Raw genomic sequence first — 15100 nt, 5'->3', positions numbered from 1 at the left:
CAAGATCCCGCCACTGCAGTCCTGCCCACTGCACTCCAGCCTGGGCGACAGAGCGAGACTCCGTCTCCAAAAAACAAACAACAACAACAAACACTCTTAGATCAAGGTTGAAAGGCAGTCATCTAATGGTTCTCTTTCCCAGAGATCACCTAACTGCTATAGGGCACCTCATTGTTTCCAGAGTTCGGCCACACACAGTCTCATTTGGGCAGATCCTCACAACAGCCATGTGAAATGGATATCAACATCTCTATTTTATGGACAAGAAAACTAGAACTCACAGCGTAAAAGTGACTTGTCCGTTAGTTACAATTAACAAGTTTCTATGGGAGTCAAACAAACTGTGCCTCACTGTGTCACTTAACCTAGTTGGAACACAACTATTCCTAGATGGCTTAGCCTCCCCATGCTGGCTTCAGCTTTTGTGCAGGCTGGTCTGCTTGGATTGCATGGCACCTCAATTCCTCTTCCCTTGCATTGGGAAGAGGTTACTGGACTAACACAGACTGCAGGGGACTTCCTTTTCCCTTAGGCATAGTGCTTTGCTAGCTTTAAGTTGGCCTGGACAGACGCCCGCTGCCTCTCTAGTTAATTACGGGAATGAGTTGGCAGATGTGGGAACCCTAAGCCAGCTCATCCTATCTGCTGTTAGAAAGTACCCTGGTAACAATACTTCATGGCATAAGGGGGCACATATGTGGATGTATCATGCTTTAAATGTTTCCTATTTCACATTTATATATTTTTAAACTTTATTAGTTGTCAGAGATCCATCACCTACATCCAGAATATGTCAAAGTAAGTGAGCATTTTAAAGCTTCCATGAAAAATTTCAAGATTGAAAAGATAAAGAAGATCGAGAACTCAGAGCTCCTGGATAAATTTACATGGTTGGTGGCCAAGTTATGTTTCTTTACATAAAACTGGAAAGGATTAGTTAATATCTGTCCTTTAAGATTTATATTCACTGATTTATTTTAGTAGTTAACAGTTCCTTCAGGCTCTAGTCTTTTTTTTTTTTTTTTCATTCTATCAACTCCGGCTTCTCTCTCTCAGCCTTACTGTTTTACAATTCAATGATTTCATGTGTCTATCTTTTCAAAGTTTTCATAAATTTATTATTGTACAGCTGCTGCCTTAAAGTTAGTAGCTCCATTGTGAAAGCTGATGGAGTGAAATTTTTAGATGATTAGACTTTAGCTGGGATTAATGTTATGAACTGGAGTGGGAAGGGGATGTCTCAGTGTTAAGTCTCACATTTCTTATATTAGGAAGAAATCGCAGATGAAGGAAGAAGGAAAACTCCTATTTTATGCGACAAGCCGTGCCTGGGTGGAATCTATCTGTGCGAATAATTTTGACTATTTCCTACATGAAACTCATGAAAACAGATATGGAAAAGGTTAGTGCCGGGATAGAGAAGCGTAACTAGTAGAGTCATAACTCGGGCTTTATACGTGCTTCTATTAGGAGGTGTATGTAATTATTTTGTATTAACCAGAGTGTCCAGGCTCTAGTGGTCCTGGAGAGATAATAAGCTCACGGTAATATCAAATGCCCAAATGAGAGTGAATCAGTTGACTTGGAGCTTGATTGCTGGACCTTAGTCCCACTCCTGTCTTCTGTTTTCTTTCTGGGAGTGACCAAAGTCTTCATATGTGCTTGTAAACTACTCTATCTGTTGGTTTTGTTGTCTACCATTACTACTCACTTCTGGCTATGGCTCTTCCTGAACCCATGTCCATGACTGCGAAGCTATCTGAAGCTTCAATTGTCACAGATTGGTTTTAATTAAAGACAGGGAGAAGAGGCCTCTCCCCATCTCAGGCCACACTGGGTCACCTCGGTCTGAAGTGTCACAGGTCTGCCCACACACAAAATCTTTATAGCTCTTTCTTTTTGCTCCTAAACTCTTGCATGCAATTTTTTTTTTTTTTTTTGACACAGGGTCTCACTTTGTCACCCAGTTTGGGTGACAATCTTGGCTCACTGCAGCCTCAACCTCCTGGGCTCAGGTGATCCTACCACCTCAGCCCCTCAAGTAACTGGGACAACAGGTGTGTACCACCACATCCAGCTAATTTTTTGTTGTTGTTGTATTTTTTGTAGAGACAGGGTTTTGCCATGTTGCCACGGCTGGTCTCAACTCCTGAGCTCAAATAATCCGCCTACCTCGGCCTGCCAAAGTGCTGGGATTTTAGGCGTGAGCCACCGCTCCTGGATGCATGCAACTCTTTTTTTTTTTTTTTTTTTTTTTTTTTTTGAGACAGAGTTTCACTCTTATTGCCCAGGCTGGAGTGCAATGGCTCCATCTCAGCTCACTGCAACCTTCACCTCCTTGGTTCAAGCGATTCTCCTGCCTCAGCCTCCCAAGTAGCTGGGATTACAGGCATGTGCCACCATGCCTGGCTAATTTTGTATTTTCAGTAGAGACGGGGTTTCTCCATGTTGGTCAGGCTGGTCTAGAACTCCTGACCACAGGGGATCTGCCTGCCTCGGCCTCCCAAAGTGCCGGGATTACAGATGTGAGCCACCGTGCCCGGCCTGCATGCAACTCTTAAAAACAAACAAACCAAACTAAGAATCACTCATCTTTAGGAAATAAGTAATAGTTTATCACAGATTCAAAGTGAGTTCAACTCATACAACTAGGATTAAATTCAATTCTTGCCCCAAAAGGCAAGAAGTCAATCAGTCAGTCAGCAAATATTTTTGAGTGTCTTCTGTACACTAGATGGTGGGTACACAGTGGTGAACAAGTTAGACATGGCCCCAAACAAATTTTGCATAATTATCTTACATAATTAATTAAATGACTGTGGCCAGGCATGGTAGCTTAGACTTGTAATTCCTGTACTTTGGGAGGCTGAGGTGGGAGGACCACTTGAGCCCAGGAGTTGGAGACCAGCTTGGACAACATGGCAAGACCCTGTCTAATATTTTATTTTAATTACAAACAAATTTTTTTGATTACTTGGGCGTGGTGGCACATGCCTGTAGTCCCATCTACTCAGGAGGCTGAGGTGGGAGGATTGCTTGAGCCCAGAAGTTTGAGGCTGCAGTGAGCTGTGATTGTGCCACTGTACTCTAGCCTGGGCGACAGAGCAACACTTTGTCTCAAAAAAAAAAAAAATTAAATGATTGCAAATGTTGGGCTGCTATAGAGAAAAATAACAGGTCCAGGCCAGGCGCGGTAGCTCACGCCTGTAATCCCAGCACTTTGGGAGACCGAGGCAGGCAGTTCACTTGAGGTCGGGAGTTCAAGACCAGCCTGGTCAACATGGCGAAACCCCGTCTCTACTAAAAATACAAAAATTAGCTGGGTGCAGTGGCACGTGCCTGTAATCCCAGCTACTTGGGAGGCTGAGGCAGGATAATTGCTTGAATCCAGGAGGCAGAGGTTGTGGTGAGCCGAAATCGTGCCACTGCACACCAGCCGAGACTCCATCTCAAAAAAAAAAAAAAAGAAAAGAAAAGAAAAAAAGGAACATGTCCTGTGGACAGCTAACCCAGCTAGAGAGGTGTTCCCAAGGATACAGATAGAGTAGGATTCCCCTGCCTTGTAGAGTTACCGCATAGTGGAAAAGGGAGAAATGGAACAAGATATGACCATAAAGAGCTAAACTTGACGGTAAGGGCATGGGAAACTAATGAAAGGTTTTAAGCTGGGGAATGAATTTATTGATGAGATTTCATAAGTTTATTAAGTTTAAATGTATCAGTAAAACTTACCTAGAAGTGTTTGGAGGAAATGGGAAATGTAGTAGCCATCTTAAGTGACATGTAATAGGTGAAATTAAAACCCATCAGTTTCTTACAGGTCTATCCTGTGTTAGAATTCAAACAAATATTTATCCTAAAAAATGAAATGTTAGGCTAGGCACTGTGGCTCATTCCTGTAATCCCAGCACTTTGGGAGGCCGAGGTGGGTGAATCACCTGACGTTAGGAGTTCGAGACCAGCCTGACCACATGGTGAAACCCCCATCTCTAATAAAAATACAAAGTTAGCTGGGCGTGGTGGCACATGCCTGTAGTCCTAGCTACTCGGGAGGCTGAGGCATGACAGTTGATTGATCACAAGAAGGGGAGGCTGCAGTGAGCCAAGATCCTGCCACTGCACTCCAGCCTCAGCGACAGAGGAAAACTCTGTCTCAAAAAAGAAAAAAATAAAGCACTCGGAAATGTAGGAATAGAAATGAACTTTCTTAACACAATAAAGGGAATTTTAAAAATGAAAATATAGATTCCAGATTATGTAAGTGTGATATAAAAAAACTGATGCAACAAAAACAAAAATGGACAAATGAGATAGCATCAAACTAAAAAGCTTCTCCACAGCAAAGGAAACAATTAACAAAGTGAACAGACAAACCCACAGAGTGGGAGAAAATATTTGCAAGCCATACATCTGATAAGGGATTAATATCCAAAATATATAAGGAACTCAAACAATTCAACAGAAAGAGAACAAATAACCCGATTTTAAAATGGGCAAGCTGTTCCCATAAGTGGCCTGAGGTGATCTGTGAAAATGGTTCGCTATTCACTTGACCCAGAAAACTCCATGAAGTCATGCAAATAAAGAGGTTCAAATCTTCATGTTCACTTTAAGGACACCCATGAAACTGCCCAGGCCATCAAGAGTATGCCTATGTGAAAAGCCAGCAAGTGTGTGAAAGATGTCACTGTATAGAAACAATGTGTACCATTCCAACGTTACAAGGGTGGAGTTCGCAGGAGTGCCCAGACCAAACGGTGAGGCTGAGCACGCAGTTGGTGACCCCAAAAGAGTTGAAGTTTTGCTGTATACACTTAAAAACGCAGAGAGTAATGCTGAACTTAAGGGTTGAACTGTAGATTCTCTGGTCATTGAGGATATTCAGGTGAACAAAGCACCCAAGATGTGCCACCAGACTTCCAGAGCTCATGGTTGGATTAACTCATGCCTGAGCTCCCCCTGCCACACAGAGACAATCTTCACTGAAAAAGAACACCGTGTTCCTAAACCAGAAGAGGAGGTGCACAGAAGAAAAAGCTATCCCAGAAGATACTGAAGAAGCAAAAACTTATGGCACAGGAATAAATTCAGCATAAAATACATGCAAATAGAAGTTTCAAAAATGGGCAAAAGACTTGAATGGACATTTCTCAAAAGAAGAAATACAAATAGCCAATGAGTACATGAAAAAATGTTCAATCAACATCACTAATCATCAGGCAAATGCAAATTAAAACCACAATGAGCTGTTGCCTCGCACCGATTAGAATGGGAGGCTGAGGCGGGAAGATTGCTTGAGCCCAGGACGTCAAGGCTGCAGTGAGCCAAGATTGCACCACTGCACCCCACCCTAGGCAACAGAGACCCCGTCTCAAAAACAGCAGCAACAACAACAAAAAAAAAAAAAAAAGAGAGAGAGAGAGAGAGTTGGATGTACTGACTAGGACTAAAGTGGAAAAAAGTTGTACAACAGTTCATATATTATGATCCTATTTATGAACAAATAAACCACCATAAAACTATATTAGAGTATATGCACATATACGTATGTGAATGCATAGAAACAGGTGTGAAAGAACTCCCACCAGCCATGAACTGTTTTGGGAAGGGGGGTGGGACTGGACGTGGTAGGTCAGTATAGGTAGACTTCTATATTTTACTTTAAATATAGTAGAACATAATTTGCACAGAATATCTAGTATCTGACCTATTCAGGATAAGCAATGTTTCTGGAATTCAAACATCTAACTGTAAAATGATAAAAAGAACAAAAACAAAGTAAATGGAAAGTATATTAAACATTTGTTACCACAAATAAAGCAAATTCATTTTACTTATTAATTCTTGCATGGAAATAGGAGTTTGCAATATCTACTCATGGTCTTTAAAATGACAGAGTAGCTTTCTTAGAAAATATTATTAGTATTTTTTGATACAGAGTCTCACTCTGTTGCCCAGGCTGGAGTGCAGTGGTGTGATCCTAGCTTACTGCAGCCTCGACTTCCTGGGCTCAATCAATCCCGCCTCAGCTTCCTGAGTAGCTGGGATTACAAGTGCACGCCACCATGCCCGGCTAATTTTTAAATTTTTTGTAGAGATGGAGTCTCCCCATGTTGCCTAGGCTGGTCTCAAATTCTGGGCTCATGTGATCCACCCACCTCAACCTCCCGTAATGCTGGGATTACAGACATGAGCCACTGCACCTGCCCAGAGTGGCACTTGGCAATGATAAAAATAAAAATTTTAACTTGGCAGGAAATTGTTGGTCTGCTCTGTATGGAAGCAGCAATCATTATCTGAGGTTGTTTTAGAGTTGAGCACGAAGCATCAACCGACTCATCAGTTCCAAGTCGGCTCATTCAGCTCACACTGGGTGAATTGCATGAACTGGGCCACTGTGTCATTGTCATTTGGTCATTGCACCCAATGGCTCACACTATCAGCATGAGCTCTGCACTGTAGCAAATATTCCTCAGTCATTTCTATAGGGTTATATACTGTATTTAAGTTCGCCTGCATCATAAACATGTTTTTAAGTGCAAAGGAAAGTTTATAAGTATCAGTAAGGTATTATTGACATATGCTTAGTCCACGCCCATCTGCTTGAATATAACTAATCTTATAAACTGTATACCTGCTTTTATAATATTTCTTGACTTTTCTTTCTGATTCTTTCTAGGAATTTACTTTGCAAAAGATGCCATCTATTCCCACAAAAATTGCCCGTATGATGCCAAAAACATCATTATGTTTGTAGCCCAAGTTCTGGTTGGAAAGTTTATTGAAGGAAATATGACGTGCACGAGCCCTCCTCCACAGTGCGACAGCTGTGTGGATACCAGGTTGAATCCCTCGGTTTTTGTCATCTTTCAGAAAGATCAGATTTACCCACAATATGTGATTGAATATACTGAAGCAGACAAACCCTGCGTGATTAGTTAGAACCGATGAAAAAAAAAAAAGAACCGATGAATACAGCGTCAGAAGGATGCCATAACCATTCTGTTCCCTTACAGAACTAAATTGCCCCAGACAGGAGTTATAGTTTTATATTTTCCTGCCCAGCTATCTAATGTCTTAGATCAGTGGTCCGCAAACTTTCCTACATATTTGAATCATCTGGGAAATTTTAAACAAATTCCAATGCCCAGATTGCACCCCATGCCAATGAAATCATTTCTGGGTGTCAGCGCCAGGCAGTTGTATTTTTTTTTTTTTTTTTGGAGACCGAGTCACTCCATCGCCCAGGCTGGAGTGCAGTGGCGCAATCTCAGCTCACTGCAACCTCTGCCTCCTGGGTTCAAGCAATTCTCCTGCCTCAGCCTCCCGAGTAGCTGGAACTACAGGCACACGCTGTCATGCCCAGCTAATTTTTTGTATTTTTTAGTAGAGACAGGATTTCACTGTGTTGCCCAGGCTGGTCTCAAACTCCTGAGCTCAGGCAATCTGCCCGCCTTCGCCTCCCAAAGTGCTAGGATTACAGGTGTGAGCCACCGTGCCTGGCTGACAGTTGTATTTTTTAAAGCCCTTCTGATGATTCCAATGTGTTGGAAAGTTTACCTTGTCTGAGATGTAACTGGTAAAGGCTGATTTCTACATTATCTGTAATTGCAGCAGCCTTTCTCTCCTGTCTACCCTTTTAGTTTACTGTATGCCATGGTTTTATCTTGGTTACATTGAAAGAAAGTTAATTTGGAAAATTTGGGAGAAGTCTAATCATGCCCATTAAGGATATAAGACATTATAGCCTTAGAAGAAAGATTGTGAAAAGCTGGGGAGAAAATGCTTAAGGACATGCTAGGGGAAAAAAAAGTAAAATTGAAATGCTATTGCAGACATAGCTGCAGTGCTGTACCTTATCATTCTGATGAAACTGATTTGGAGCACCCTTTTCTTTATCGCTACATTTATTTAGGGGACAAACTCCATCCAGGCTGACTCTCTCTGGAATGCGGTAATAAGAGCTGGCAAGTAAGGCTCAGAGAGAAGCAACCAACTGGAGTTAATTGCCCATTTGGGCTCTTTGTATAATTATGGCAAAGTAGACATTTATGTTCTAATTAATATGATTACAGAGAAGGCTTTTTCTCAGGTCAGGCTTTTCATGAAAGTATTTTGAGAACAATGAATTGCAATAACCAGCTTCACACAAGCATAACTGATAAACGCGAGTGCTATTGTAGTCTTGGCAAATGAGCCAAGAACCTAGGAGCAGGGCCATTCCTACTGAAGGACGGGGCCCCTACGGAGATGAAATTTGTTTCCTGGTGAGCACAGAATCAGAACAAAGAACGATATCCCAAAGAGGCCCTGTGTCTACCAGGAGCTTCTTTTTCCAAATGTAATGGATTATGTGGAATTGTAGTACCAACGGTTTTTACTTAGAGCCCTTGACGTGCTTGGACCAATATTTCCTTCCTTCTTATGAACCAGGTTTTTCCTTCTGATTTTCCCTTTTCAACATTCCTTACCAGTCACCAAAGTTTCCTGTTATAATTTCTTCTAGCAGACATGTTATAAGTCCAATTTAATTAGCATCAGAGTTGATTTTATATTAGTCAGATTTTGGATCATCACAGAGATCTCCACAACTCCTTGGCTTAAACAGCTCCACCAGTAAAAAACCAAAAAAATAGAGAGTTTTTTTAGAGTAGAGTTATTTTCTGGGAGGGTTACCACAAATGCTTATTCTCATTGACTTATTTCTTTCATGGTAGCTTTCGTTTTGGAGTGTTCATTTTCTGAACTTGACCCTCATATTGTAAGGTTGCAGTTTGTCCAACTCTTTCCAACAGCCCACTAGACACCACTAGCTGGATATTTCACAGGCATCTTTGATTCAACATGTCCAAAGTGGAACTCTCCATCTGCCTCCCTCACATGAATCTGTTCCTCTCTCAGGATCTGTATGTAAGTGAATAGCATCACCATCTACCCATTGGCTCAAGCAGAAATCTGGAAGTCATCTTTGATTCCTTCCTCTCCCTCCTGATAAACATCTAAGCAGTTTCTAAGTCTAGTTTTACCTCTTAAATATCTCTGTTCCCTTCTAAGTTGTTTGCTGTGTTTTCTTCAGAGCAAGAAGGTTATATTTTTTAAAATGTACTTAGTAGTGCACATTCAAAACACACATCAAGGCTTCAGGATAAAGTTCAAAACCGCTATCATGGCCCCAAGTGATCTCTCCCTCCCCTACCCCTCTATCATTTAGTTTCTTCTGCGTAAGCCACTCTGGCTTTCTTACAGTTTTGTGGTTCCCGTTTTTAGCTAGTTCAGTGGTTTTCAATGGGCATTTCTGCCTTTTTTTTTTTCTAAATGACAAATAGAAATACATCTTCTTTATTATCCTCCAAATCCAATTCAGAGGTAATATACTCCACCTACACACAATTTTAGAAATAAATTAAAAATTAAATAAAACTAATATGAACATAAAGAGGAAATAAAAGGTACCTAACTTGGGCACAACTGTAATTGAAGACCTAATGAAGTAGTCAGATGCTTACAACTATTTATAATGCATCAATTTGAACTTAGAAGGTAGGAGATCAGATCATATGTGGGAAAATGTAAAAGCAGGGATATGGGTGGGCATTAGAATAAAAACTAGGGATACAATAACTTCTTTGCATATGACAATACTTATTTGTATATAAGAGAAAGAACGAAATAACCTTTATTGAAATAAAGATACTATGCAAAAAAATGTACAGTTGTCGAAGTGGAGAAAATGAGGATATATTTTTGCAGACGAGCTATAAGTCATACATGAATGTCTAGTGAGACATTCAAAATTCGTATAGGGTGCAGAATAATTTCTTATTGTGAGGAACTGTCCAATGTATTGCAAGATGTTCTGCATACTTGGCTCTCACATACTAAATGCTAGTAACGCCCCCACCCCCACGCCCAGTCATAGTGACAACAACAAACCCTATCAGATCTATTCACCCTTTTCAGAGCAGGTATTTTGTAACATTCTCTTTGCTGTCCTGAAATGACTCATAGATAATACAATCTACTTACACACATGAATTTCTTAAAAAATCAATTTAGTGCCCTATCTCTCTTATTAAGGAGAAATAGAAAAGAAGAAATTTATAATGAAAAGAAGATGAATTTCATTATGTAAATGCTCAGGCATGACTACGCTGTTTGAAACAGAGAGATGTTTACTCTTCCTTGTAATGAGTAGGTTTGGATTTAAGAGCCGATTAGAGGCTACTTCCTGTAAACAAGTACGGGAAAATGAAACTAGAGGGATGGGGGACACTAGAATGAAAACCAGTGTTAGGGTAAAGACAAAACAGACCATATACATAATCTGTATATGGGAAAAGAAAGAGCGAAATTACCTTACTTAAGGATAATAGGACAAGACAAATTACAGATTGTCTCAGAGAAAACAAATGAGTTACACTCTCAGACAAGCTGTAGGTCCTACCTAAATGTTCAGCAGGACATTAAACAGTCGTACAGGGTACAGAATAATTCTTCGTTGTGTGGCACTAACCCACACACTGCAGGACATCGTTCTCCCTGGCTGCATCCACTCAGTGCCGGGAGTAGTCCCCAGTTATTATGAAACCACCAATAACCCACTGACCACAGTGAGAACCACTGATTTTTTCCACTGACCTAGCGAATATCTAGCATCCTTAGATTGGCTCAACTGTTACTTCCCTAAGGAGTCCTTCTATAGAATAGGTCAGATCCTTGCATCCCAAACCCCTCATTTTTAAAATACTTTGCGCCTTGCTTTGATAATTTGTATTATGTATCCAAACTGAAATATCTGCTTTCTGCATTAGAATGTAAGCCCCCTGAGGGTTGAGTCAGTCTGTCTTGTTCGCTGTGCCATGCCTGATGCCCAGCCCAGCAGCATGCTTTGTACACTGATCTATTGGGTAAATTTTGTTGAATAAATTAAGCTCAACTATTTATATTTCAATAGTTGAGTTGTATTGCTTCCTGTTCTTCAAGCTTAATTTGAACTGTCTAATAAAAAGAAGTAATTAATTTGGTTCTACTGCCTTTATTTGATCTATTTCTAGATATCTCCAAAAACATCATCAACTGCAGACACCAGTTATTCAATGGGAGAGAGATGATGTGTTTTGCCCCTTCCAGCTTTATCATTCCAGGGCTCAATGACGAAGTCACCTGGGCAAGGCACAGTGGTGGTGATGTCCCCCACATCTTTTGTCTGGGGACTTTGAGAGGAAAGGGCTGAAAGCTGCTAATACACCTTTCTTCCTTTAGTCTCGGGGATGTGAACAGGGCCAGGCTGAGGCACAAAAGTTAAAAATATAAATGGTGATAAGCAGAATTACCCTATCAGCCATTCCTTCTCCAAAAGCCCTTCTCTACTCATTATTTTCTTCTTTTTTTTTTTGAGATGGAGTCTTACTCTGTCACCCAGGCTGGAGTGCAGTGGCGCAATCTCAGCTCACTGCAACCTCTGCCTCCTGAGTTCAAGCAATTCTCCTGCCTCAGCCTCCTGAGTAGCTGTGATTATAGGCACCTGCCACCATACCCGGCTAGTTTTTGTATTTTTAGGATAGATGGGGTTTCACCATGTTGGCCAGGCTGATCTTGAATTCCTGACCTAAGGTGATACACCTGCCTTGGCCTCCCAAAGTGCTACGATTACAGGTGTGAGCACCTCACCCGGCCTCATTATCTTTTTTAATCACAAAGCTTTCATTGGAGAGGGAGCAGGGAGAGAGTGAGGGAAATGGAGAGGGAGAGCAAGTTCTACAGCAGCAGAGATTTGATAAAGTGAAGGTAAAACTGCTATTTGACTTGGACCTCAATATAAATAAAGCAGTCATTGCTGTCAAAGCACCTGGATTGAAACACACAAAAATGCTATCAAACCAAGCATGAGCAGATCCTGGAGTTTTTTTTATTATTTTTTCTATGAGTTTGTTTACTTTGTCATAATGTGTCCAAGAAAACCTGCCATTATCTAGTTTCTGGTGGACTCCTCAGTCCAGCATTTGGTAGAAATGAAGCTATGGCCGGGTGCAGTGGCTCCTGCCTGTAGTCCCAGCACTTTGGGAGGCTGAGGCGGGTGGATCACGAGGTCAAGAGATCGAGACCATCCTGGCCAACATGGTGAAACCCTGTCTCTACTAAAAATATAAAAATTAGCTGGGCGTGGTGGCACACGCCTGTAGTCCCAGGTACTTGGGAGACTGAGGCAGGAGAATTGCTTGAACCCAGTAGGTGGAGGTTGCAGTGAGTCAAGACTGTGCCATGGCACTCCAGCCTGGGTGACAGAGCAAGAGTCTGTCTCAAAAAGAAAAAAAGAAAAAAAAGAAAAAAGAAATGAAGCTAAATAGCAACCACTTTCCACTCATACCTTCATACCTTAGCTACTGTAAAGAGAACTGCCATGAAACGCAATACTTAGTTGAGTGCTAAGCGTGTGTGTCTGGGGCCATGGGGGCCATGTTCTGGGACATGTCTTGGAAAGAGTTCAGGGGCTAACGGGCAGGTTTCATTTAGAAGGTTAAGACCAGAGCAGATGAGTTTATAACAGTGATATCAGTGCATGTCCCCGGAGTGACTTGCTCCAAAGCTCGTGCTACAGATGTGTGCCTGAGTGACCATAAGCTTGAGAATGAGCTTCAGAATCAGAGTGGGAGGAGACATCAGAACGTTCCAGGAAGTGCTTAAGTCTTAAAAGCTCCAATCCTAAAATACCACCCCCAATCTCAACCTCCTGTTTTCTCTTTTCCATTCCCTTGTGAACCTGCCCGGCATCTAATGTCACCCTCTTCTTCCTGAAAAATCCACATGCTTCAATAAACAGTCTGCTCTGGGATCTTTCCTTTTTACCCCTCTATGCACTTCCCCATGAATGGTCTTATTTATTCCCAGATTCAAGTGTCACACACTCTGACTCCAGGATCTATACCTTTGCTGAGGAGTCACATAACCTGTGCATGGTGTCACGGCTACTGAGTGCCAGAACCAAGATTCTAAACCCAGAAGTTCAGCTGCAGAGTCTGCAGGTTAAGTGTGTATCTGTAGGAAAAGTCTCTACCTCTTCCCTCTCACCTCCCCACCCGTCCCCCATTAACTCCTGCATTTACTCTTGGAGTCTTCTCCACACTGTGCCTCATAGTCTTCCTCTCCACTTAAAATCCTCCCTTTTCCTTCAGTGTTCACTATGGTCAACCCATGCAACACCCCTAGCCTTAGATGTCATTAACACCTGTCTTCACTGTCCTCACTATTCGGGGAACCAATAGCCATCACCCCACTGTCATACTGTCATCAGTTAGAATTACTCTAGAACTGCTTTTTTTTTTTTTTTTTTTTTTTGAGACAGAGTCTCGCTCTGTCGCCTAGGCTGGAGAGCAATGGTGTGATCTCAGCTCACTGCAACCTCTGCCTCCAGGGTTCGAGCGATTCTCCTGCCTCAGCCTCCCAAGTAGCTGAGATTACCGGCGCCCACCACCATGCCCAGCTAATTTTTAGTAGAGATGGGTTTTCACATGTTGGCCAGGCTGGTCTTGAATTCCTGACCCCAACTGATCCTCCTGCCTCGGCTTCCCAAAGTGCTGGAATTATAGGCATGAACCACCGCATCTGGCCTAGAACTGCTGTTTCTGAAATCCCAAACCTCTATATTCTACCTCTGACCCCAGCCTGCTTTTTAGCTCTCTCGCCCTCCTACATTTCATTCACATACAGTCTTCTTTCTCTGCCCATTGTTCAGCCCCTGACCACTCTTGCTTTTCTTCTCTTTTTTTTTTTTTTTTGAAACAGGGCCTCACTCTGTCTCCCAGGCTGGAGTGCAGTGGTGCGATCTCAGCTCACTGCAGCCTCCGCTTCCCAGGTTCAAGTGATTCTCCCACCTGAGCCTCCTGAGTAGCTGAGATTACAGGTACCCACTGCCATGCCTGGCTAATTTTAGTAGAGATGGGGTTTCAATATGTTGGCCAGGCTGGTCTCGAACTCCTGACCTCAGGTAATCCCCCTGCCTCAGCCTTCCAAAGTGCTACGATTACAGGCGTGTGCCTCCACACCTGGCTAATTTTTGTAATTTTGGGTAGAGACAGGGTTTCACCACGTTGCTAAGGCTGGTTTTGAATCCCCGACCTCAGGTGATCCACCTGCCTCGGCCTCCCAAGGTGGTGGGATTACAGGCATGAGTCACTGCACCCAGCTCCCTGATCACTCTTTCAATTCATACTTTCAATCATCCAGAACCTTGGACCTTAAGTCTCATCCACTGGCAAAACCTAAAGGTGAATCAAATTCTGTTCTTACACCTTGAAAGCTTTTAGAATTGCAGCACTGTTCGGATCAATGCCACTGCCAATTTGTGGCCTTGGCAAGGCCCTCCCCATGCCCACCAGTCCTACCTGTCAGGCTTCTCCCCACTCCACAAGTCAGCTTTGTCAAGCCTTTATGGTCTCCTCAAGTGACTCTCCACCACCCATTCTTGGTTTTGCCTTAAACTTAAAAAGACAAAACAAAACAAAGCCTACAAACTTGTCTTTAGATGCTCTAATCCTTGTCTCCTTTCCTGTTGTGTGAATGGAAGAAGCATCTCCCCTCCGTGAAAGGTTAGTTCCTCTGACGTCTCCCATTCTCCCTCACTGCCTATGGACATCCCCCGCTGATTACCATTCCCCTTTCCTTGATACTCTTTCTTTTTTTCTTCTCTCTCTCCTTCCTTTTCTTTCCTTTCCCTTCCTTCATACCTTTTTCTGTTGCCCAGGCTGGAGTGCAGTAGCACGATCTTGGCTCACTGCAGCCTCTGACCTCCTAGACTCAAGCAATCCTCCCACCTCAGCCTCCTGAGTAGCTGGGAGTACAGGCACATGCCGCCATGCCTAGCTAATTTTTGCATTTTTAGTAGAGATGGGGTTCTACCATGTTGCCCAAGCTGATCTCAAACTCCTCGGCTCAAGTGATTCTCCTGCCTCAGCCTCCCAAAGTGCTGGGACTGCAGGCATGAGCCACTGCGCCTGGCCTCCTTTATTTTCAACTTTCCATTCTTACTGGCTCTTTCTTTTCTTTTTGTTTTGTTTTTGAGACGGAGTTTCGCTTGGTTCCCCAGGCTGGAGTACAGTGGTGA

At 42.5% G+C, this 15100-nt stretch overlaps 1 protein-coding gene across 2 annotated transcripts in view; it reads left to right on the top strand.

The window, feature by feature from the left end:
- The window catches only part of ZC3HAV1 (zinc finger CCCH-type containing, antiviral 1), a 70008-nt gene extending 58989 nt beyond the window's left edge, over window positions 1-11019 (top strand). For both annotated transcript variants that reach the window (XM_030826025.1, XM_030826024.1), the window contains exons 11-13: window positions 760-890; window positions 1272-1402; window positions 6680-11019. In XM_030826025.1, coding sequence (XP_030681885.1) covers window positions 760-890; window positions 1272-1402; window positions 6680-6942 — 525 coding nt within the window. In that variant the 3' untranslated portion in view covers window positions 6943-11019. The remainder of the gene's footprint in view (window positions 1-759; window positions 891-1271; window positions 1403-6679) is intronic.
- The last annotated feature ends 4081 nt before the right edge of the window (window positions 11020-15100 follow it).

Source organism: Nomascus leucogenys, chromosome 13 (genome assembly GCF_006542625.1).
Source record: "Nomascus leucogenys isolate Asia chromosome 13, Asia_NLE_v1, whole genome shotgun sequence".
Lineage (NCBI taxonomy): Eukaryota > Metazoa > Chordata > Mammalia > Primates > Hylobatidae > Nomascus > Nomascus leucogenys.
Note: the sequence above shows the minus strand (reverse complement) of the source record. Positions and strands in the feature narration are given on the sequence as shown.